Consider the following 24118-nt stretch of genomic DNA (forward strand, 5'->3'; position numbering starts at 1 on the left):
GGCGTTGGTAATAGTATCCTTACGAAAATTGAATATTTAAATTATTATATCTGAGACTTTTCTTCCCTTTGCGTTGCGGATGTTGGCTTGGCATATGCATACCAGGTTTGCATATTTACGCAGGCCTTGCTTCTCTCCGCCGTGGCTGTCGCTGTCAATATCGATGTTGATGTTCCTCTATTCTCTGCTTTCCCTCACTCTGCTTTTCAACCGCAAACACCTTCTGCGTCGTGGCTGCTGTCTAAGCCGCCATGACCATGACACGCGACTGCTCCCTGATGGCTGCAGGAGAGGCATCGTTCGACAGTGTTGACATCGAACATTTCATCGTCTGTGAGCGAGAACTGCTAAGTGAATGGGATCTCATATACAGTCTAATCTTTACGTTAATGCTGCACATCTCCGCTGTTGCTGTCATCTGTCTTCTCTATCACCCCAACACGACGGGGCATTTATCCCCCCAAGAAAGCCACTATTCGCCATAGATGCTTTCCAGGACATTGCAGTCTGCCAATGGGAACTTCATAACTCTATCTCGATACTTGGTCTAAACGCTGGTTCTGGTTGCTTCATTTTTTTTTACCCAATATATCCCTGGTCCTTGGTTATCATTCTAGAAACCATCAATATCTCCTAAGCTGACATGTATACCACTCCCACTCCCTCAAAGATGGCACCTCTATTACTTCTACTTCTCGTCTGCTCGGTTCACGCAAATATCATTTTCGAGCATCCGCCTCTTGCTTGCGACCCCATTCTGCCAGCATTCCAGGGATGTTTTCGTGGTCAGCGCTGCTCACGTCACGGAATGTTAGTTTGACATATCTTGCAAGGTCTGTGGTTTTCTTCGCCATAATATGGCTGTTAACCTCTCTATTCCAGATGTGAAGATGATAATCGGCATGTTTCAGATGATTTTCCGATATCAACAATTCGACAATCGCCTTCTGCGACGCAGGAAACCGAATCTGTCACTACGTCAACGGCGTCTGATCCTTTGGCATCACAGGAAGGTGGATATAACAATTGTGACACCCAGAGTTACAGTGTTCATACCGATGGCAATCGGAACACGAATTATATGTATTCTCCAGGCCAGTCTGAGTACGCCCCCTTTCCCGGTATCCACATTATCAGCGAGATTTTGTGAGGATACATGATAGAAAGATAGATTGTTCTAGCCCAAGGCTAAAACAAGACATACTTATTCGAAAAAGGAGATCCTCCATAGTTTTGGGTTCCTATTAACTGACAATTGGTGCTGCAGCAACTTGCAATGTGGAAGTGAACATACCACTATGGGTGCGAATAGCAGCGTCTCACTTGGGGCTCCCCAAAACCTAATGAATCCATCAAATTTGTCGACCAATAAGGTTCATCGTATGACACTGAGGCAAAAACAGGAGGAGAAGCCAAAATTAGATCTCAAGGAAACCATTGATGGCCTTTGCGGTCCAGAAAACGGCGATACCATTTGTGGTGACTGGCCTGGGGGATCATGCTGCTCGGCATACGGGGTAGGTGTTCCACTTTTAGCTGACAATTTATGATTCGAATGCGTGCTGACGCTTCTTCTAAGTTTTGTGGGAGCACCTCATCTCATTGTGGTCCTGGTTGTCAGTCAGGGGAATGTGAGTCAGGTAACCTTTTCGAGATTCTTAGTCCCAACACCCATGCGCCGGACACGATACACGGAACTTTTAAAGTTGTTGGCCAATCCGGGGTTCCAGCAATGTCTGCCGCACTTCTAGCCAATGGTCGGGTTGTATTCATAGACAAGGTCGAAAACTATACCCAACTAATACTGGACAACGGCCAGTATGCATATTCGTCTGAATATGACCCATCTACTAATATGGTTGCGCCACTACGTTATGAGGTGAGACCATGTCATGTCTTTATTTTTTAATTCTCTCAGAATTAATGTCATAATATAGACAAATGCTTTTTGCTCGGGTGGGGCATTCCTAGAAGATGGGCGGCTAATTAGCATTGGTGGAAATTCTCCGTTGCCAATGGACCCCACAGTTGGTGATGGATTCCGAGCACTTCGATATCTAACGCGACCTTTAGACACTAAAGCTTGGGATGGAAAATCATGGGATGAGCCGGGTAACAAACTCTCGACCAACAGGTGGTATGCAAGTGCTCAAACCCTTCGCGACGGAACAGTTTTCGTTGTGTCTGGCAGCCTCAATGGGCTCAATCCTTCCGTGATAGCGAATAACAACCCGACATATGAGTTACTCAATAAGGATGGAATTCCCTTTGGCCATAGCGTCTTATTTCCTATCCTTGAAAAAAATCAACCCTACTACATGTATCCGTTCCTCCACCTTTTAAAGGACGGCACCGTTTTCGTGTTTGTTGCGCGGTCAGCTGAAATTTTCGATGCTCATGGCCAGAAGACGGTTAAGAAACTACCAGATTTACCTGGTGATTATCGAAGCTATCCAAATACTGGAGGGAGCGTCCTTCTCCCTCTGAGAGCCGCAAATGGATGGGACGATGAAATAATAATATGTGGGGGAGGAGCATTTGTGGGAATCGCCAGTCCAACCGATCCAAGTTGTGGGCGTATTAAGCCGTTGTCGAAGGATCCACAGTGGGAACTGGAGCTGATGCCCGACGGTAGAGTTATGGTAGAAGGAATGATGCTCCCTGATGGAAAACTAATCTGGCTCAATGGTTGCAACCGTGGTGCGCAAGGATTTGGAATCGCAAAAGACCCGTCCCTTGATGCGTGGATCTATGACCCAGAAGCTCCCCTGGGTCGCCGATGGAGTATCGGAGGAAAGACAGAAATCGCGCGAATGTACCACTCTGTCGCGCTCGTTTTGCTAGATGGGACTGTTATGATTGCAGGATCAAACCCTGTGGAACAACCAATCTTGGTGCCTAATCCCGACGTTGCGGAACAGGCATTCGCCACAGAGTTCAGAGTAGAGATATACACACCTCACTACCTCCTAGATGGGAGAGATAAATTTCGACCATACGATGTTGAATTACCCAATAAACACCTCCTCGTGGACAGCGAACCATTCACGGTGGACTTCAAGCTCCATACCGAACCCAATGACCTGCGTGTAGTGCTTTACCATGGTGGGTTCGTCACCCACTCGCTGCACATGGGCCATCGAATGCTATACCTTGATCATGTCGGCTATCAGCCTCAGAGCAAGAGTCAGACAATCCTAGTTACTATGCCGCCGGATAATAATATTGCACCGCCTGGTCCGTATGTGGTTTATGTTGTAGCGGACGGCGTGCCGAGCATTGGGGTATTTGTGATGGTTGAAGCGAAGCGTTAGATGGTTCAAGTAGTTGCTGGGGGTAAATGGGAACTAGTGGCATCTTTCTGCTTTTCTTTTCTTTATTCTTTTCTTCTTTTCTTCTTGTTTCGCCCCTTTCCTTCATCTTCGATCTTTGGGGGAGTTTTGGTTGAACGTTGAGGCGCTTATCTTTCTCTTTGGCAAACATTGAGCAAACCAGAAAAAGTCCAGCAGCATTTTGGCTGATTCGGTAAACTTGAATATCGATGAAAAAGTTAGCTTGATGTTAGTCTGAAGACATTGAACCCCCATTCTCAAGCTCCCACTGCATACTTCAGGGGCTCGGATAATGGATTATCCGCCCACTCATCGACAAAGCTCGCCAACTTTGATAAATCCACAGACCATGCACAGGCCCGAGAGAGATGGTTTGAGCTGGAAAATGATTATTACTTTGAGTCCTAATGATGTTTGGGATGGCTGCTGTATTCCCTGGAAAGTTCAACATTTTCCTTCTTGGGTTTCCCACCCATCCATTGTAAATCCTACCTCTTCCTGGGATTCTGCATGGAATGCCAACGGCATTTGTGATTCCGTCGGCAAATAGCCGTATTTGAAGAATTTGTTTCCATTATCCATCTTCCTCTACCTGGGGGAACTCAATGTAATGTCTTATCAAAAGCAATACCGCATCACACTTCCTTTTACAGTGATACACTACTGCATGACACTCTTATGGCCATGACAGGATAAATACATCTCATTATCCCAGAAGTGCATTTTCAGGTCCATAATAGGGCTATGCATCCTTCTTTGTGATTTTTCTGTATAGATATGTCAAGAAGCTTCTCTCATAGGGAGAGCGGGATGACAATCACTTACTTATGAATGATGATGCTCTCACATGTCATCAAAATTCAGCGCCGCCTCATCCTCTTCGGCAACAACAGTAACAGAGGAAACAAAGGAGAGTAAATATCAGCCATCACAACACGGGACAACGTGTCTTTCTCCATTCACTCTCTTGTCCTTCCTCAGACCTCACTCATCTGGTGGTCCTTCTTTCTCAATCCCAGTTCTTCCCCCACAATTGGAATTCCCAGGACTCTCTCTTTGTTACGCACTCAGACTCTACTTGGGCACGCCTTCATCGTATCCTACGCTTCGTTGCCTTTCAGAGGCCACCATCGGCGAATCCCCCTTGACGGATTACCTCGCCATCGTCATTTGAAACTCTAGTAAGTGCGTGTTCCTGTTGATTTGGCATTCACGATATCCTTATGTGGCTATTCCACATCCTAGCTTCTAACATTCCTCTCAACTCCCACCACGCGCCCATGGTTTGGATTCATCTGTATTGCTTGTATATTTCAAGGGCTCCCTCTATCTACTCGCTAGTACTGGGATTTTGCTGTATTTATGTGTTCTACGGATTGGGTTTGGTATCTCTCCAAACGTCCTGGACAATTTTAGAGCAAGGATTGCTGGGTGTTGGAGGTCTATTCACCGAGCTTTCCGTCCGTATGAGCTCCTTCGAGTTGAAATTTTGGTGCAGTTTTCGTTTCGTCCTTGATGGTTTCTCAATACTTGTTGTCTATCCTTGGCTGTCATGGTTGATTGGTTGTGTTGTTGTGGCCTTTTTATTCCCCCCTCCACGCTCTATCTTCCCCCTGTTGACGATACCACCCCTTTTATAGTCTAATACAAAACTGACTCTCCCGTTCGTCCACATAGTTTGAATGATCTCTATAACTCAAGGCTAGAGATACGCCCGAAATGTCTGTGAACGGGAAAGAAAACGAAAGGTTTGGAGTGCAGAAAATGACAGAGGCCATCGACCAGGTTGCGGACTCTGCAAATAACTTGAAAGAGGAGGCTGCAGCTTTGGCGCGTCAAAAAGGTTGGACAGAGCCTCAACGCTACGATTATGACACGTACAATGCGGATCCAAAGCCTGGTGAGGGTGCTGGCTTAACCGATCTCCCTGAGTGGGCTTCCAATGCCGCGAAGTACGAGTGGAAGGAGGAGTATGGCGATGTGGGTCCTCGGAATGAGGAGCTTGAGAAAATGCTTTTCCACGATGAGTACCTGAACCGCGCGGGGAACAAGTTCGATCGGTAAGTAGTATCGAATTCCTTGGTCGGTTCCCGAAACCATCGTTTTGTGGGCAATACTAACAGTCACTAGCCTTCGTGAAGTCAAAGTTACGGCAGAAACAACCCATCAACCCGATCCTGTGAAGAACGTAAGCTACCTTCTGTCTTCCGTGTTGAAAGGTTTACTGAGAATAAATGTCCAGTTCGATGATGCAGGTTTGCATCCGGTTATGCGTGAGAATATCAAGCTATGTGGCTATAAGGTTCCCACACCAATTCAAGCGTACGCCATTCCAGCAGTTTTGACCGGGAACGATCTCATTGCCGTGGCCCAAACAGGTAAGGAGCCAATTTCTAACCCTAAGCTCGAGAATGCCCCTTACTGACACAGTAAGGTTCCGGCAAAACTGCCGCGTTTCTAATACCTGTCTTATCCAAATTGATGGGAAAGGCAAAGAAGCTCGCCGCTCCTCGTCCAGACCTGGGCAATGGGTTTAACGAATCATTGGACTGTGTTCGAGCGGAGCCTCTAGTCCTTATCGTGGCCCCAACCCGCGAACTGTCAACTCAAATCTTTGACGAAGCTCGCCGTTTGTGCTACCGTTCTATGTTGCGGCCCTGTGTTGTGTATGGCGGTGGTCCAACGCGTGAACAGCGCCTTGAACTCCAGAAAGGATGCGATGTCCTCATCGGGACACCAGGGCGTCTTCTTGACTTCATGGAGAAGCCGCACATCCTTTCTCTTCATCGTGTCAAGTACACCATTGTTGACGAAGCGGATGAAATGCTTCACTCTGATTGGGAAACCGAACTAAGCAAGCTGATGTCTGGTGGAGGTACTTATACGAAACAAGCTAGGATAATTACTGAATGCAGGAACTTTCTGACAATGAGTATAGATACCAACGAAGATGCAGATCATCGCTATATGATGTTCTCCGCGACTTTCAACAAAAGTTGTCGTGAACTTGCCCGCAAATTCCTTGCGGCGGACCACGTCCGTATCCGCATCGGCCGTGCTGGAAGTGCCCATCTGAATGTGAGCCAGAACATCGTCTACGCGGAAGACCATTTGAAAAAGCAGGCCCTGTACGACTTGCTTATTTCCATGCCCCCCTCCCGTACCCTTGTTTTCGTCAATACGAAGGCCCAAGCCGACCTAATCGACGATTACCTGTACAATATGGGCCTCCCCAGTACATCTATTCATTCTGACCGTACCCAGCGCGAACGAGAAGATGCCCTGTAAGTTGTTTTGGATTCACAATTTCTTTTTTTCTTTCTTTCTTTCTTCTTTTTTTTTTTTTTTGCCCGAGGGACCTCGAGACACCTCGAGTCACTAATTGTAGAATGTGTAGACGTGCATTCAAGACAGCAAAGTCTCCCATCATGGTTGCTACCGGTGTTTCTGCGCGTGGCCTTGATATAAAAAACGTCATGCATGTTATCAACTTCGACATGCCCAGCGCCACTCACGGGGGAATCGAGGAATATATCCATCGAATCGGTATGTCATCACGGAAAGGCGAAAGAAAGAAAAGAAAAGAGAGAGAGAATTTTAGCTAACTTAAATTTTCTCAGGACGCACTGCCCGTATCGGAAACGAAGGACTCGCTACTTCTTTCTACAACCACGATCGTAACAGCGACATTGCAGCGGACTTAGTTAAGATCTTGTTAGAGTGCAAGCAGCCCTTGCCTGACTTCCTCGAGTCCGAGAAACCAGAGGGAGATGACGTTCGCTTCAACGATGATACGGATGACGAAGACGAAAAAACTGACGGGGGGGATGCTTCTGGGGGGGATGGATGGGGGCCTGCGCCAACCCCTACTACTTCTGCGGAGCCAGAAGCAGCGCCAGGGTGGAACACCGAGAATCCTAGCATTGGCTGGTAGACGTGTCTTTCGTTTCCGAGCGATCTATATCCACATCGGGCCACGGCATTGAAGGATAACGCATCCCCACGATCTTGAGATAGATAATTAGCTGACAACACCCTCTCAACCCACACCCCCTTTTTTTGTTTTCTCAAAAGGTGAGGAAATATTGGGGGAATTTTTTGGAGGTTTATTGAAGGGAGTACGGGAGGTATGGTTGAGACGATTTGCCTTTGATTTTACGTCGTCTTTCTGTTCTAATTTGGATGGTTGCAACACTGCTGCAACACAACTCACAGGCCGATTGAATGAGGGGTTCGTTTCCTTCATGAGTGGACTGGCAATGGGAGTTTTTTGTCTTTCTCTTTGTTTGTGTTCACAATTGCGCCTCGCCCATAGGGAATCTTCTTATGAGAGAGGTAGTGTAGCTACTTATGTAGATTAGACTAGGTAGTTATATCAAACGGCGAATCTAAGTTGAGATGGCTATCCCTGATTTTCCCGATTGGACTGTAATATCAAGGGGAACATGTATCGACATGAAGTTCCTGATACACCACCAGCACAAATTATACGCTGCTGCTCCTTCCGCCATTTACACACACATACCTTTTATGCAGGAAAGGGCGATGGTGGAGCCTGTTGTAAACCACAGCGTGGGGAAGAGCCTCCTGCTGGGCGTGTCCGTGGCCGTTCTCTGCCTTCGTTGCTTGACATGCGCAGATATACAAACTGGTTCTTGTTTGCCTGGATATTCTACCTCCCTATATTTTCATATTATACAGCTCGGCGAGCAGCTATCCAGGTATTGCTGATAGGATCCCTTCACTGCTTCAAGGGTTCATTGATCACGTCCTCCAAAACCATTCTACCCGTCCACGTCGTTTTCTCTGGAATCACCCATACGTCCCACGATAAACAAACAAGAAACAGAAGGAAAAAGGAGTATTGCCATCGAGAATGAGATTCGCTAACCTTGTTGCTCTCGCAAACCGCGGAATATGTCTTGCACTCTTCCTACGGTCTACGTCCGCCTCCAATATTCCACGCGCCCAGCCAGGGGAAGATCCTGTTCTTGTGATCGACACGTTCACAAATGGAGGGCGCAACGACCTAGATGCCTGGCATGGCGGTGGTGAAGACATGCCCGTGGAGTGGGGCTACGGCTTCGTGGAATTTTCTCCCACCAATGCCGACCAGAACTTCCACACCCAGCTCACGAGCACCTGTTACGACCTTAATCCGTATAAGGACATGTACCTACACATCGTCTGCCAGGGGGGAAGCCATTTCACCGTCTCCTTGAGCCAAAATAATCCCCAATGTGATGCCTTCAAAAACCCCTACCCGGAAACATGGGATGACGTAGAGGCCCATAGATATATGAAAGATAATGATGTCTATATCCCTATCTCGCATTTCAATATCGATTATACCCGTGCTTTGTCTGTCTCGTTTAAAGGGTTCTATCTCGACGAAAAATTGAAAGTATCGAAAGTGGAAATCACTGCGACAAGACCTGAAAATTTCCCTGCTCCCAAAAAGCTACCGACCGGGTCTCTATGGAAACGGTGCAAACGCCCGAATTCGTTCGCGTTTGGTATTGACGATGGCTCCCTGGAGTTGGGGCGACAGATGATGGACATTCTGACCGCTGAGGGAATCAATGCGACGTTCTTCACAGTGGGGAATGGACTGGCGGCTCCGAACTCTGGGTGGACCAATCTATATAAGGACATGTTGGCACACGGGCATCAAGTTGCGCTTCATTCATGGTCGCATCCTCCGTATGTTATTTCCTCGAGAGGTAAGCGTCAGTTGCTACTGGCGATCCATTGCTAACAAACGGATAGGATAGAAGAACTTAAAACTGATGCAGAAATCGATGAGGATATTATTAAGAACATCCAGATAGTAAGAGAGCAGCTGGGATTCGAAAGTGAGTTTTACAGAGCCTTGACCGACTGGCCCTTCGCGACTCAACTTTAACGAATGGGGCTAACTTTCCCAAGGTCGATACTTCCGTCCGCCATATGGCATCCTTGGAGCACGCACTCGCCAGCGACTCGCTAGGCTCATCAAAGACCCTCAGATTATCAACTGGAGTGTCGATATCGAAGACTGGTTGTGGGTTGGTTCACCCACCCCTGAAAAGCAAGTTGAAGCATTCCAGCGTGACGTGGATAAGGGGGGTGACCTGGTAGTGATGCACTTCCTCAGCAAGGATACAGTGATGTACACAAAGGATTTTATCCAGATTGCGAGGAATACTGGAAAGAGGATTATGAGAGTTGATCAGTGTATGGAAGATCCAGCGGCGCCACCCCTTGATTAGAGTATGCTACCGCGGTTGTGTGTGGGTTTTAAAATTGAAAAGAAAGTGTTTAATACTATTTTTTGCCCGGGGCCAATTATTATTAGTTTATCTCTCTATGGAACTGAGTTTGCAACTGCCGCTGTTTGGTGTTCTTGAAGGGACTAAGCTCGATTCAGGCTTCCGTTATTATTGATTCGCAGCCGTAGCCATATCCAAAATTGTAATTTAATGATAGTGCCAAATGGTGATGTCAAAATGGAAAAAGGCCAGCCACTGAGAGTGTAGTCAGAAGCCAAACTTAAAATATCTGACTTGAAGAGACAATGCTTTCACTATTTCACAATGAATTAGCCTATTAGAACTTGTTTCAACTCTTTGATACCACCAAAAGAAAGAAAGAAAGGAAGGAAGGAATTTACTATACGAAATACAATTATACAGATAATATATCTAGAACTGAGAAACTAATATAGAATCGATATCTACTGGTTTTATATCTTGTGATATGTCTGTCAAAAAGTAGCGAAACTTCGCCACGATTCAAATATATATATATGTATACATATATATAGTTGAAAATACAAAACACCCATAACCGCTTGCACGCATCGATATCAGTGGAAAACAAATACATCTACTCCTTCTTTGCAAGAACTGCCTGTATCATCGCCGAATGCTTCTTCTTCAGCTCCGGAACAATTAAGCTCTCAATCTCCAACATCTCGCCCGCATTGGCATCTGCCGTCGTCACAACTACGCCGTCCTTCTTCCCTTTCGTCACAGATTCATGTTGTCGTGGTTGGACTGTATTCCAGCTCAGCCTCTTCGAACCACTCTGTGGCGCCGCAGCCTTCGGGATCCGCAACCAATGCTCCAAAATCTTCCCATCCGGGCCCCGAGAAACGAACACAACTTCCCACTTGCGCGTCGAAAGCAAATTACCAATGACGAGGTGATGCGAGTAGCGATTGAGCGCCTGCTCGGACTTGGAAATCAGAAGCGACAGATCCGTCTCCAGCTTGAAGCTGACAACCATACTGCCCTGTGGCGCCCAGCCGTTCACGAGGCTGTGGAGGAATTTGGGCACCGGGTCCAGGTCGACGATCAGTTTCTTGCCATGGGTTGGTGGCTGCGGATCATTGAAGCCTGTGTAGATGCTGTCGGCGGGGATGACGCTGTGGCCTTGTGCTGGTTGGCAAGCGGGCGTGGACACCTCGTTTGAGGATTGGATCTTGTGCTCGACCATGCGATCGCGGGGGATGAAGAAGTCTGAAACCGCCGCGGCGAGGTAGAAGAGCGCATTGGCGCCCAGGGGTCGCATGATTGTCGCTAGTGAGCGTAACTCGTACAGATACTCCGTCACTGTCACAAAGGGGATGAGTAGGAGGAGTTGGTTCTGTTTCGCGTAGCGGTACTGGCGGAGTACTTTGCGCATTTCATCCTGGTACTCTGGGCGGACTACAATCGCGCCGTGGTCTGGGTTATTTTCATCGTAGCCTGGAGATGACAAGGGTGGCACGGCGGCTTCGTCCATGAAATCTAGAAAACAATTGGTCGAGTGGCTATAGTGTCGCGAGTACGGAAGCAGGCTGAATTGGCGATGCAGGAATATCACCGCGTAGCCTTCTTGGAGGAAGTATTCGGCTGATGTGGCCCCTCGTGTGCCTGCGGAGAAATTGTCGATGAACCGCACCGTTTGGGTTTCGAGGGGCACGGTGGTCCCACCGGAGGTGACGAGGACCACCCGTCTGCTTGCAGCTAGATGGAGATCTACAAATTCTTGGACCTGGGCCGCGTGCGCTTCGAGGTCCCGAGGCGGAGGATTGGTTTTGAAATAATCAGGCTCCGGCGCGAGCGTAGGTGGGACGTTTTCTACTTTGGCACTCGGGAGCGCCATTTCCGCAGAGTTGGAGGAATGGTGGGAAGAGCGACCAATGGGTTGATTTCGCAATGCACTTGCGGGAAAATCGAACAACGAAGTAAAATTATATACTCGTACCAGTCAGTATCCTTAGCAGGCCTTGCGTTCAATCAGCTCAGCAGAAACCTTGCAACCACCCTTCAGTTGACCGCAATCTCAATCCAAAAACCCTGACAGTCCTTGTTTTTCCTTGAGAATTGAGTTGAGAATTGCCTTTCTTTCGAAGAGTAACATGGATAAACGTTCTGTAATGTAGCTCGCCCGATTCCACCCTCCTGGGATCCTAAAGGAGGGGCACGGTGGGGCGACGCCGGAATAGCCTGGTACCGAGCTCAATTGAATGGCTTCAGGTCCAATACGACCGGTGCAACTAGATTCGCAGTCCGTGTGTTCTGTTCTGTTGTTATGTTGTGGACGGCCCTTGGGTAAGCCCTCTGGCTCTGTTGTCTGAATTTGACTTCCTGGGATGAAACTTTAAGTTTGCCTCGAAACCCCCAGCTGAGATGACGTCATGTCGATACTGTATACCACGTGATCAATAGTTTCTTGATTGCGACTCAGTGAAGCCTATCTAAAATCTAATAAAAGAGCAGCTATTTTCAGGCAAGACATGTACATGGCAATAAAGCGGTACTACGGGGGGCTATGCTACAAATATCTGCTCTTGAGCGCCTGGCTAATTGTGCTCATCCTGCTTGCAACTCCACCACGTTGCATCGTACTTAGAAGAGCTTCTTCCAGTGCAGATTGTGTCAAGCTGGCGTCTGCGGGTTGGATATAGTAGTTAGCAAACCGACGAACACAAGGGCATATTATATTCATCTGTTGAGGAAACGGAAACGGCGCACCATCCAAATCGCTAAAGCTACTGCCCATGCTGGGCGTCCCATCACTTCCCTCTCGGCCAGCTGCACGCCGACGTGGACTGAGTCGAGCCAATTCCGCAGTTCTCCTCCGGTTGGGATTGATGGGGTGGCCAGTCGGTCGGGGTCTTTCGTTCGACGCTGCGCTACTTGCTGGCTCTGAGCTGCCCGAGCTGGCTGAAAATTCTGTTGCAGAGGTCTTGATCAAAGGGATAGTGGTGTCTGCCGAACCGGCATGTGGATGGCCGGGTAGTTCTGGCTCCTGCCGAAGAGTTGCGCTGGGGTCATGTCCCGCTTGCTGTATAGATGACTTATGGTGTGTGGTTAAAGGCAAAAATGCCGGCGAGTCCTCTTCATCTTCATCAATACTATTACTTCCCCGGTGGACAGAAAATCTACCAAACCTTGCGAACGGAGGCCCTCGTCTCGTCGTCTCTTCGGCTCCGGAGTCAGAGGATGACGAGGAAGATGAGCTAGCTGGTGAGATGTCTTGCTCCAATGGGGGCGATGTAAGAGGTGAAGAAACCGTGCGTGCTTCCTTTCTCAAAGATTGCTGGTTACGACCGGTGGAATCTGCATAAACAAGTGCTGCTTGTCGAGGTGATTGGGATCTTATGCCCATCGCCTGAATCGGAGGGTTCATTGGTGAGACAGTTGGGTACAGGGGGCCTGCAGAGCAGTAGTCAATATCAGTGTATAGTAAATATGACTTTTTTTGCTGGAACTTACCTTTGGAGTGGATCGGCGTAGCAGGTGCGCTGGGATCTTGTTTCCCGGATTGTCCTTCCTTTTGGCGTATCGATAATTTCGACAGGTCTCTTGACGCTGTGCCTCAGTTAGTAAACGTGCAAATAAGAGCTACTTGATAGTTCAATATAACGCACCGCCACTTCCAACTCTCTTCATAGGTTGCCCACCAATCGCGCCGCTCCCGGACATCGATTGGGGCACTGGCGAATTTGCAGCAGAATGAGGATTTCCAACCTTTCGTATCTGAGCTCTAACCTGTGATAGCTGCCTGTCATATAGCCATGCTGCTTGCTGGAGAAGGAACGGTAGAGTCACGTCAAAATGTTCCGCCCTATACTCCGTTAGATACGCCCAATTCATTCGGTCATGAGAATATCATACAATCCTTTCCCTGCCGATCGTCATAAAGTTAGTTAGAATTCGCGAAAAGGATAGAATGATGGCCAGAGATTTCACAGACAATCAATATCATTGCCTTTCGGAGGCCGTGACAGGATATCCCACAGAGCATGGTCTTTAGAAACACTCCATTCCACCTAGAGACAGCCATCAGATAAAAATCCTAAGAAATGTATATTTAAGTAGACATACCGCAGGAGGATCTACAAAGTCGCCTCTAGGAAATGGTAGCCTTATGAATACGGTGAAATGTGGATCCATTTCCGCAGGTTGAGGGCCCATGATGGAGATGGCTGAAAGACCGCCGAGTGGTAGGAAAAGGGAAATGGAACAGTTTCAATGAAATGGAAAACAACTTGAGCACATATTTAGCTCAAAAATAGGAATAAGAATGGCAAAATAGCAACATACACCATAGCTTTAAGTGGTTGTTGAGCTACTATCCTCATTTATAGTAATGAAGCAAGGTAGCGATCTTGGTCGCTTGACCTGACATCAAATTAAGGTTAGAGCCTGTGGTGGAACGGCTGAGTCATGTATTATTAAGCGTCGTATCATTGGCTGGCTTGTAGCACCCGACTTTGCTGAATAGCTATTCCCTCTGGTCTCAATATGATGTGTAGTGGAATAATTGAAATTTGCCTGCTATGTAGCTTTGATTGAGCAGATCAAATACAACTGATGGTCTTCAGTTTCATTTGAGATAATGATTTTGATGACTTTGAACTGATATATAGTAAGGTTGTGAAAAGCCACAAGGGGAAATGTTAAACAAGAGGGACAAGAACATGGACTGGTGACAATATTAATGCTATAAATGGTCCATCCAAACAAGTTATCAGGCTAGGGTTCACAGGAAACTCTCAACCATGCTAGCAAATGGGACCAAAATAGCTTTCGGGGGTAGCCTGGTAAACTGGATAGGGCAGTGCTTAAAAGTCAGGCGTAGCTTCAACTAAAGCCTTCCCAGTGGCTGGACGCCAAGTCGGGGGTCGACAGCCAATGCGTCCGGCCCATTCAGCCGCAATCCGTAAGCTGCCCGCTTGCAAACTCCGCAAGAAGGTCCACCGAGCTCGGGCCGGAGCCTCGGGTTTCCCCCTTTTCTGCTGATGATCACGTGGAGATGCCGGAGTATGGCGGCTCCATCTGTCTTCCACAGTGATTAAACTTCTTCCAACCTGTGTGTGGTGCAGCTTGCAGCTCACATTCTTTTTTCTTTAATATCCCTTCTCAGGTGCATTTGATACACTCTGGGTTCGAGGGACTAGCCGGTTGCCGCCAGATAATTATCCCCGCAGGTTAACTATCTTCTCATCCCTGTCCCTGTCTGATGTCCATCACCAATATTGGCTCACCGCGCCGTCGCGGGTCGCTTGTTTGGTTTACAGGGCGTATCTCTCTCGATTGCAAGCTATGGACATAGCGGCGGCAACAACACCAGAAAACTCACCACAATCTTTCATGAGAAACAGCCTCGAATATAGCAGCTCTCCATCAATCAACCAACGCCAATACCATGAGGTTGTTCTACAAATTCCACCTGACCAAACGGAGGAAGACGTGGAAAGAGAGCTTATCGGTATAGCCCAAGAGATTGGTTTGGATATTTCCAGTGATATACATCCACAGTTCGATATATCCCGATATGCGAACTATTTTCCAGCTTCGTCTTCTCACTTTCACATCGGGTCTCCTCCTCTTACTTCGACAAGTTATTGTTATGGAAATAACAATGTTATATCTTCTCCGCCAACTCTATCTTCAAGCAATGAGATCGCCGGCAGCATGTATTCAACTACGTCCATTTCTACGCGCCCAACGTCGCCCGGTTCGGTTTTGGAGCAGCCATGCACTCTGCCGGCGTTGTCAAGACCGCGACAATTTCACCGATCGAGTTTATCGTCCTCGAGAAACCGGTCGGGTAGCTGTGAGAAAAGAGTGAGGTTTAGTAATTTCAGACTATCTTTTGGGAAATTTCCGCATTTTAGAAGGCGCTCTGCGGCAGCCGTCCAATCGCCTGCTTCTCCTGCGTGGTTCGATACCAGATCAATCGCTCCGGGCCCTGATAACCTACAGGCTCAGTGCTCACAGGCGAAATTGGGCAAACTGATGCCGCAACATAATAACAGCGCTTCAATAAACCATAGTAATGAAGAAGATAATCCTGCGATGATGGAGACTTTGAATTGTCCTCAACTGCAAAAGTTGCGCAGTGTTCAGGAGGCCCAACGGGATCGACATTTGGCATTCAAAGAAGACACTCTCGAGTCTCTTTATCTCAGACACGAAGAGTCAAAATCTTTGAAGAGAAGAGAACATCAGAGAATTGAACATGACATAGATGATCAGGTTAGTGTTCAATTCCGATTTTTCAACCTGTTTATACTGTCATATTGACTTTTGCACTTGTAGAACATTCAAGAAGCGAATCGACTTGAAGAACTTCAACTCAATGCGGAGCTTGACTTAGTTGAGGAACTACGGCGAGAAAGACAAACGCTAGAAATTCGTATCCACCATATGGAAGGCTACTTGGCTGCCAGTCCCCAGCATCCCCAATCCTGGTTCCTGGATAATGACATGGAAGACCCCCCTCCGATCCAGCCGCGCCACCGCCATGTCACTCAGAAAGACAGGGACCATCTACTCGAAAGGTACCGTGAACGGGACAGGATGGATACTCTACATATGTCAAAGATCAAAGTACTTCGAGATACCCAGGAACGGAAATACCAAGAAACAATGTCGAGACAAGAGAAGAAAGCTAGCAAAGTGGCCGATATAAATGAAAAAGACTTCCAGAACCTTGTCAGCCGTTGTAATAACGAAACCACAGTTACCAGTACGTGGTTTCTCAGTCAAGAACAACACTTAAAAACAAGGTGGATGCTTGAAGAAGCAATTGTTAGAAAGAGATTGGAAAACGACACGGGCATCTGTTATATTCCGTTGCCAGTCATTTCATTTTCAGAGGAATATGAAAATGGCAATTCGTCTTAACTTAATGAAACGATATGCGTCTCAGATACCAACCTTGGTTGTCGCTCACACTTTTCTTGTCGATCCCCAACACTACCCGATTTCCACAGCCCCAAGTCATTGCCGGCCCAATTTTATTATGACTCGATCACATACACTGTTCTCCATTCTATACCATTTCCGCATATAAATTCTACTCATTTTTTCCCCCGACATCTCCCTGTTTTAACGATTTGACGCCAGTTTGATACCCCTCATATTTTTCTGCTGCATGTTTATAATTTCGTCTTCTCTTTTGCTTTTGCATTTTCCCAGTTTTCCTTAAATTGTACAGCACGAACTGCCTACCGGTGATCGTCTCCTCCCCTCTTCTAGTATCGTGATTCAATTTATGCATTCTCAGCATGCGCCACTAGTCCTTTTATTTATTGCACAGAGGAAAGGCGCGCCAAGAGAAAGAGAAATAAATAGAAACGAAGTTAATATATCTGTTTTCGCCGACAATTTCTAGTGCATGAACATTATTCAAAAAAAAAACTACCTCAAATAGAGATGCGCCCGTTCCGGCTCCATGGAATGGATTGAATCCGCTTTTGTGAAAGCCTCCAAACTTCCCATCCTTTGTGTCCAACCATTTTAGGTCCCGGGGAAAGCTGATTTACTAATCTCTCACTGGCGACAAGGGATCTGTCGCCGGTTATCACATCCATATCTCGGATCATCCCTGCAAGTCCCATCCCCTTCGAAGTTGGGGAGAACAACCATCCTCCTTTTTCTTCGTCGTATTCTCCTTCACTAGTCGAATCGTGCAATATACTTCAATTCTGGGGAATATTTTACGTCTCAAAACCTTTTCAAAGAAATTTCAGTGTAAATTGCACGTTTGCTTTCAATAATGTCGCCTGATTGCGTGGAACCTGGTGCGTGGAAACTGGACTGGACACGCGAGATAAAAATAAAAGCTGGGAAGCTTAAATCCTGTCGTGCCTGCAGGTGTTAGTTTAAGCTTAAATTTGACCCACCAGCAAAGTTCCACGTTTCCAGGTTCCTGGACTCGCACTCGGAAATATATCTATCTAGATATTTTCCCACCCCCTGCGATCTTGCATAATTTATAAAATAACGATACAGATCAAAATGCTGAAGTTGAATAAGGGGAAATACTCTAGATTAATTTACCAGTTTGCACGCATAGTAGAATCGTACGAGTTCAAATTTTCTATGAGTTCCACAAGCTGGTCGTTGTGTTCCAATTGTTAGGTAACAAAGAAATATGCATGTTTGAACGACTGTTAGTTAACTAATCGTTGCAATCGATACAAAGCTACGGTCCGATCTCTAAGCCTTTTTATACCACTAAAAGTTCACAGCTGCTTAACTCCTCATAAATATGATTCTGTAGTTGTTCTTTTATGCACAGAGGGGGGGGGGGGCGTGCGCGGGGTTAGGATCAGATCCATAGCGCTTAATGGCGTCTGAACCTTCGAGAATATGCACGCCATGTTCAATCGCCTGTACAGCATTGTGCAGGTCTGGCATTTTTATTGACGAATCAAGGTTCTGGTCACACCGCCCGCCCGCCGTGTCGTTGCATCTAGACCTAGCTGTTCGCGCGATTCTCGAGGTCATAAAATCGGGAATGATTAAACTGGCCTAAAAAAAAACATAGATGCCGAGCAAATTTTGTAGATATTGTTGTTAACGTTATTTAATAATTAATTCTCCGTCCCTATCTCCACGGGCTCTCAAAGCTGCTTGTTAGCAATACGAATGTTGATCTTTCATCAGCCTAATCCACTCTGTCTAGTTCTTCTCTTGACACGAAACTTCGTCCCAGGCTGGGTGAGTCTATCGGCGCATCGAAAAGGAGAAAGAGTGGGTTGCATCTATACTCGCTTCAGCCTCTACTAAGTATCCACTATATATATCCACCAGCTCACATGTCAAAACAATGATGAATCGGTAAGCGTGGGCAAAAGTAAAAGTAAACCTCATGATCATAAAAAGCATGTACACGTATTTTTTGCTAAAACAAAGGAAGGGCATTTATCTGTTCTTGCCAGCGACATACGCAATGGCTGAGCAAATTCCCGGTTCGTATCGCTTCAGAGGCCTAGATCTCTAACTCCAATTGCTCTCCCATACTAAACTCCAACTCCCTCGAGTATGAGAATCGTGCATTACCGCGGGCATTAAATTCACGATCTGACCAAGCAACTAAACCTTCGAACAAATCCGGGATATGGACCACCCCTGCCGACAAGAGGATTGGCATCCACTCTTCGAGTCAAGGCCAGCTCCAGGTTTTGGATGATCGTTGGTGGCTGATTCGAATAAAGTAATACTGCAGTTGCCTAGAAGCAAATATGCAGAGCATAATGCTGCCACCTCATTCTGGGAAAGCATTTCGACTGAATATCATTAAGGGCCGGTCATGATCGCCATAGTATGTGGGTACTTCGCAGTGAACACCATAAGATGGGTTGCCATAGCTGACAGATCCTCACGATCAGAAGTCCTAGTGCAGGTCATGGAGGCTGGTCAACTAGCGTGAATTGCATTGGGCGATAGGTCAGATATATATGACAATGACACAGGGTCAAGACGTCAGTTATTCGGAACCATCCGCGATGTATGGCTTACTCATCCTGGCATCACGGCACCCCGTAGCCTTTCAATAACACTTTCAATACGCCCGTCTCCCCCTGTCAGCAAGTTTTCTGTCATTTTATCTCTCCCCTCATCACCAATGATAATAGCGCGCTCCACAAATCCACTATTAGAGAGTTTTATCCGACCTACACGACCATCTCGCCATTCAATGCGAATGTATCTCGCCTCGACAGCCGTTGCAGAAACGGATACAATGCCCAAGCCATTCGCAGGCAGCTGATCTTCACGCGTACTAGGCTGTGATGATAAGGCCTGGTTGCTTTCGTCTAGGAGACCAAGTTCCTCTTGGAGCCACCTGAGAGCATCACAGCGTAAGTGCCATGCGACAAGTTCCCGCCGCAATTCCCGCACGAGGCTGCGTAAGTCCTGCTTTGGAGTATTCCTAGGTTTTGTACTCGTAGAATCTGCCTCATTGGTGCCCTGGGGCACAGGAAGGTATTTTCGCTCCAGCTGACTCAACGGTATGAATACAGGAATGGTATGGCGATGTACTTGGAGAATCTTCTTTTCTGGCCTGCCAACGTGTTTCAACAACAAATAGTATGGTTGAACAAATTTTCCATGGCGCGTACAAATGTCAAATCGAATACCTAGTAGGTTGGGCGATGTTGCATGGGGTGAAGGGTCCTTGAAAGGAAAGGATGTAACGGAGAATGTCATACGATGGTGGTTGGTCCGCGCGTGCTCTCCGCTGCTGAGAATGACGGGTTCGATATTCTTTTCCAACCCGGACGGGACATGCTGGCGCAGCGCATCTTGCACTGTATTTGTAGACAGGAGGCTTGATGAAAGAAATTGTCTGCGATTGGTAAGGTTGTGGACTATGACTGCAGTCAGTGGCAACAACATAAAAACAACCAACAGGGGAGTGGAAGAACTAACTCTGAGCACGTAGAGCCGCGATTTCATCTTCTAGGCCGCTTGACGCGTCGTCTATTTCAGGCGCAGTGGTGGTCAGTACGTCTGCAGACATAGCGACGTCATATACTACGCAGATACGACATTGGGCTGTCCTGGAGAATGTCCTGTCCGCACTCTTTTGTCAACCCGTGCTGATGGTCTCGTGTGGTTGTTTTGAGTTGACAAAAGGATTGTGAAAGCTAAACTTACAAGTTGTATTTTATTACAGCTGCTGTGCTGTTTGTATGGAGTACTCTAGAATCCCAGTCCACTAAACACCCATCTTGTCACATACAACGTATCAAATTTTTGACGCTCATATCTCAACCTCACATTATTATGAGTAATTTATAAATGATAATTTAAATCCCCTTCTAGTCTATATATTGTACCGTTTTTTTTCTAAAAAGCTATAGTATAGAATATGAATTACATGTGTAAATATAACTTGTTATGAAAACCTTCCCCGTGCAACTTTGTAAACTAAATACAAGCCGTATATTCTACGTGCTCTATCTATCATTCTCCTACCAGAACCTGTTGAAACCAAACCTCGTACCCCCACAACCCGCTTTTTCTGGCCATCCGCCAATAGAGACATTACAAAATGCTCATCAACACGCTGCAAATAGCCAAGACGAGGCGCAGACGAGGGAGGTGAATCGCTCTCAACACCAATTTCAGTTGTCCTCGCAAATCCGTGTTTCTGGACGTTTCAAATCGTTTGCGCAGCACAATAATGAGCAGTAATGCGCAGATACACGAAGAAACTTGGAAGTTGATGACCAAGTTAGCCGTCATTGGCGGCGACGATCAACACATTGAGGAATGCATCATCGTATTTAAAACAGTGACCATCCCGCGGTCGTCCTGCCCGCAAGATGTAGAATCAAGGATTCCTTTTCCAACCCCTTCTACACCTGCTATCAGGAGGGATGATGAACTTGTCTTCGCTACTGTTAGCAACAGCGGCAGCTCTCTGCGCGCTGCCGCCAGTCGTCGCGGAATTCGAAAACATCACTGTGGACGACTACAAACTCAAAGGAAGTGATTACTCTGGCATTATCAAAGACCTCGATAAGGTCCTGCCCATCAAGTCCGTCAAACAAGTCCTTGCAAAAACCAATCACAACAACCCAGATTCCTCTCCGGGCGTTAAGCACAAACTGTCAGCTTTTACGTGGGAGGACATCGACGGTTATGATGATGTCAATACAAGGAAGTGGTATCCGCAAGGCATAACCACAACCGCAGACGCAACCGATACGGGTGACTATGAAGGCGATATCGCTTTATTGGTCTCCTGGCACTCGGATCACTATAATGATGGGAAACGCGGTGCCCGTATCTCCTTCATCAACATGAATAAAGGGGCTGAGAGAGCCTACCGGAATGTTCTTCTCGTTAAACCAACTGCGAGAGGGTCGAAGCCAGATTTTGAAGCACTCAGTGGCCTCCATGCTGGTGGGATTGCCTGGTATGGACACTTTCTTTATGTGGTCGCGACCACTGGTGGGCTCCTTGTCTTTGATATGAGGCATATATACGAAGTTGACATCGGAGATGGTATTGGCCGTGTTGGAAATGGGTATCAAGCGTACAATTACAGGTAAACAGCTGCTTTTTGACACCAGTCTCTGGTTTTAATTTCTGAAATCTTCCCTTCAGATATGTTCTGCCACAAGTGCGAACCTACAAATGGCAGCCGAAAGAAGGCGTCAAAAATTTGCATTTCTCGGCCGTCGGCCTCGACAGGACCAGCAATCCCTCAAGGTACGTACGTAGTCAATTGAAATAAGTTACTCTCGTACACTGCCTAAACGAGTCTCTAATAAACACCTAAGTCTTGTTACTGGCGAATGGTTCCCGAGCGGCCCCGGCCGCGTCACTCACTGGGATCTCGATGAAAGCAGCTACCTCCTTAAAGTGGATGACGATGACATTGCAACTGCGTCTCGCGCCGTGCAGCATTCGCTCACCAATATTCAGGGCAGCGTCACGATCAACAACAAATATCTCCTGACTCAGAGCACTGGCAGCTTATGGACGTTTACATGGGAGGACGGACAGAAAGAGCACAAGAACGTGTTCTCAGGCGTACCGCAGGATGTGTCTCATCAAGAAGGGTATGGACTTTGGACGCAGATGGAACCACCGGGAAACAGGCATGTTGTTGCGCTTGATCTTGAGAAATTCTAGTACACGTTGGATTTTCATGCAAATCAATTTGGTGACTACGGTATTTTCGTTTCACTATTGGCTACGGTAATGAAGAAGCGCTCCTTGATCATAATGATAAATATCCCCCCTGGCACTGCTGGATTCCAGTATGTCGAGCGCTCTGCTTTCATTACAGATGTATATTCTTGTCTTGAATTTACGATTTAACATGCTCTCCAGCCATAGGGGGGAAAGATGTGTCTGACACTTGCTCTTTAGGAAAAATTCCCGCGCAGTCTATAGCCCGCAGGTCAAATGAAACATAGCTGTGATTTCGTAACCACTAACATTAACTAAGTTAATTAAAGCTACAAACTTTCATCACCTGAATGTTTGACTACCTCTGTTTTTATTCTTGCCTTTATTGTTTCTACACAATTCTCCATAAAATAGATATTATGTACTCCGTACGTTTCAATCTTTGATAAACGCTCTAGTATCCTATTCAGGACCAACTTGCTTCCTTGCCAAGTCACGAGCGCCAAGGGGATCTGACAAAGGGGGCGGTCCATTTCCATTATTCCTTCAATGTTGTCAGACTTGATCAATTGTTTGCAATACACTAGAAGTTATAAGTTGTTAAATTCATTCCTGGCTTTGGTAATATAACGAGTGAGGTCTAACAAATCGACAGCGGAAATCCCACCAATTCCTGGCTGAGATCGATGCGAGCAAGCTATATATCCTGAGTCGAACAAGTTCTTCAACACCACCGGACCAAGGTTTTCCATAGCCACAAGCATGTTGCGAGTTATTCCCTATGCTTTGGGCCTTTCCGTAGCGAATAGAAGAAGATCAACACCTTCATAGGTGATTTCCTCCGCGATCTCGAACCCAGCCTTTGTTAGCACTTTTCTGCTCGCATGATTCCTTGCCTGGCAAATGGCATATGCTTTATCCGCACGCTTGCCATCACCACCGTCACCACCACGACTCTCAGTATCATTCCGCCTCGGCAGATCCCACCAAATTTTCAGCATCATCTGCAATGCCTCGGTCGCGTAACCTTTCCCCCACGATTCGGGAAGAAGCGAGTACCCAATTTCCGGACATGGGACGACCATGTTGACACTGACGTAGCCAATCAGTTGCTCCTGGGTATCAGGAATTGACTTGTCCAGGATAGCAAAATTGAAAGAACGGCCCACGATATCTGGAGGGCCGTCTTTGTAAATCTTGAACGTCATCCATTCACGCGTTTGCTCAAGTGACTTGAGTGGTTCTTTCGGGTGGCTGTTTGATTTTACGAATTAGCAATTGTAAAGAGTAGTTGTATCAGTTTACATGCCGTACAACCCGGAGGGGAAGAATCATTGCCTCACTTGTACGCTGCCACTTCTGGCCGCGAACGGATCGCGAATAGCGCCGGCGCGTCAGTGTCGACGATAGGGCGAATAAGCAGCCGACTGCTCTCCATCGACGAAAGAGTGGTTGGAAACGTCACATAGACGGGTTCCTTAGGTAGTATCTCCATTCTGAAGGCTCTGAATTTTTTGATAGCTGAATTGCTGCTGCTAGAAATATGGTAGTAGTGACGATTTTGGGGTGGATTCATTTTGACGGTGAAAATGGACCATGCTTTGGACATATATATATACAACAAATTCAACCCAGTTGATTTATACCAGTACTTTAAATCAGCTCTGTGATGTAGTAGGGCGCGTTTGCCGGCGACTTAATGGAGGCCGCTAGTCGACCTGGCAAAACATGCCGACGGAAAGGCGCATCCACAATGTCCCTGGGAATGCAACCATGAGATTCTCCCAACTTGTTTGACGGATATTGCCCAGCCGTCCTTTTGTGCAGCGTGTTGTCGAATATTGCGACCTCAAGGGGTACCCCAACCAG

At 46.9% G+C, this 24118-nt stretch overlaps 9 protein-coding genes across 9 annotated transcripts; 5 read left to right on the plus strand and 4 right to left on the minus strand.

Annotated features, from left to right (window-relative positions):
• Window positions 1-251: 251 nt before the first annotated feature.
• HCBG_04479 (glyoxal oxidase) lies at window positions 252-3604 on the plus strand (the record flags this gene model as incomplete). Its single annotated transcript, XM_045431528.1, has 7 exons — window positions 252-329; window positions 374-557; window positions 671-833; window positions 883-1104; window positions 1268-1517; window positions 1622-1879; window positions 1938-3604. The coding sequence occupies 7 exons, from the start codon at window positions 252-254 to the stop codon at window positions 3312-3314; spliced, it is 2532 nt and encodes an 843-aa protein (XP_045288081.1).
• Window positions 3605-5051: 1447 nt separating this feature from the next.
• Window positions 5052-7266, plus strand: HCBG_04480 (DEAD-box protein; the record flags this gene model as incomplete). The annotated part of the gene is made up of 6 exons (XM_045431529.1): window positions 5052-5392; window positions 5463-5520; window positions 5575-5710; window positions 5767-6616; window positions 6730-6878; window positions 6953-7266. The coding sequence occupies 6 exons, from the start codon at window positions 5052-5054 to the stop codon at window positions 7264-7266; spliced, it is 1848 nt and encodes a 615-aa protein (XP_045288082.1).
• A 942-nt stretch (window positions 7267-8208) lies between these two features.
• On the plus strand, window positions 8209-9583 carry HCBG_04481 (uncharacterized protein; the record flags this gene model as incomplete). Its single annotated transcript, XM_045431530.1, has 3 exons — window positions 8209-9035; window positions 9102-9187; window positions 9261-9583. The coding sequence occupies 3 exons, from the start codon at window positions 8209-8211 to the stop codon at window positions 9581-9583; spliced, it is 1236 nt and encodes a 411-aa protein (XP_045288083.1).
• A 489-nt stretch (window positions 9584-10072) lies between these two features.
• Window positions 10073-11900, minus strand: HCBG_04482 (DNA/pantothenate metabolism flavoprotein; the record flags this gene model as incomplete). Its single annotated transcript, XM_045431531.1, has 1 exon — window positions 10073-11900. One exon carries the CDS (start codon window positions 11460-11462, stop codon window positions 10200-10202), a length of 1263 nt encoding a protein of 420 aa, XP_045288084.1.
• A 114-nt stretch (window positions 11901-12014) lies between these two features.
• On the minus strand, window positions 12015-13780 carry HCBG_04483 (uncharacterized protein; the record flags this gene model as incomplete). Its single annotated transcript, XM_045431532.1, has 6 exons — window positions 12015-12250; window positions 12335-13018; window positions 13079-13174; window positions 13234-13430; window positions 13556-13635; window positions 13691-13780. 6 exons carry the CDS (start codon window positions 13778-13780, stop codon window positions 12135-12137), a joined length of 1263 nt encoding a protein of 420 aa, XP_045288085.1.
• A 1131-nt stretch (window positions 13781-14911) lies between these two features.
• Window positions 14912-16498, plus strand: HCBG_04484 (uncharacterized protein; the record flags this gene model as incomplete). The annotated part of the gene is made up of 2 exons (XM_045431533.1): window positions 14912-15847; window positions 15911-16498. The coding sequence occupies 2 exons, from the start codon at window positions 14912-14914 to the stop codon at window positions 16496-16498; spliced, it is 1524 nt and encodes a 507-aa protein (XP_045288086.1).
• Window positions 16499-18475: 1977 nt separating this feature from the next.
• On the minus strand, window positions 18476-20123 carry HCBG_04485 (uncharacterized protein; the record flags this gene model as incomplete). Its single annotated transcript, XM_045431534.1, has 2 exons — window positions 18476-19971; window positions 20033-20123. The coding sequence occupies 2 exons, from the start codon at window positions 20121-20123 to the stop codon at window positions 19121-19123; spliced, it is 942 nt and encodes a 313-aa protein (XP_045288087.1).
• Window positions 20124-20988: 865 nt separating this feature from the next.
• Window positions 20989-22249, plus strand: HCBG_04486 (uncharacterized protein; the record flags this gene model as incomplete). Its single annotated transcript, XM_045431535.1, has 3 exons — window positions 20989-21659; window positions 21719-21823; window positions 21895-22249. The coding sequence occupies 3 exons, from the start codon at window positions 20989-20991 to the stop codon at window positions 22247-22249; spliced, it is 1131 nt and encodes a 376-aa protein (XP_045288088.1).
• A 779-nt stretch (window positions 22250-23028) lies between these two features.
• On the minus strand, window positions 23029-23744 carry HCBG_04487 (uncharacterized protein; the record flags this gene model as incomplete). Its single annotated transcript, XM_045431536.1, has 2 exons — window positions 23029-23503; window positions 23593-23744. 2 exons carry the CDS (start codon window positions 23742-23744, stop codon window positions 23029-23031), a joined length of 627 nt encoding a protein of 208 aa, XP_045288089.1.
• Between the last annotated feature and the right edge of the window lie 374 nt (window positions 23745-24118).

The sequence above is a fragment of the Histoplasma capsulatum genome, assembly GCF_000150115.1.
Source record: "Histoplasma capsulatum G186AR genomic scaffold supercont2.5, whole genome shotgun sequence".
Lineage (NCBI taxonomy): Eukaryota > Fungi > Ascomycota > Eurotiomycetes > Onygenales > Ajellomycetaceae > Histoplasma > Histoplasma capsulatum.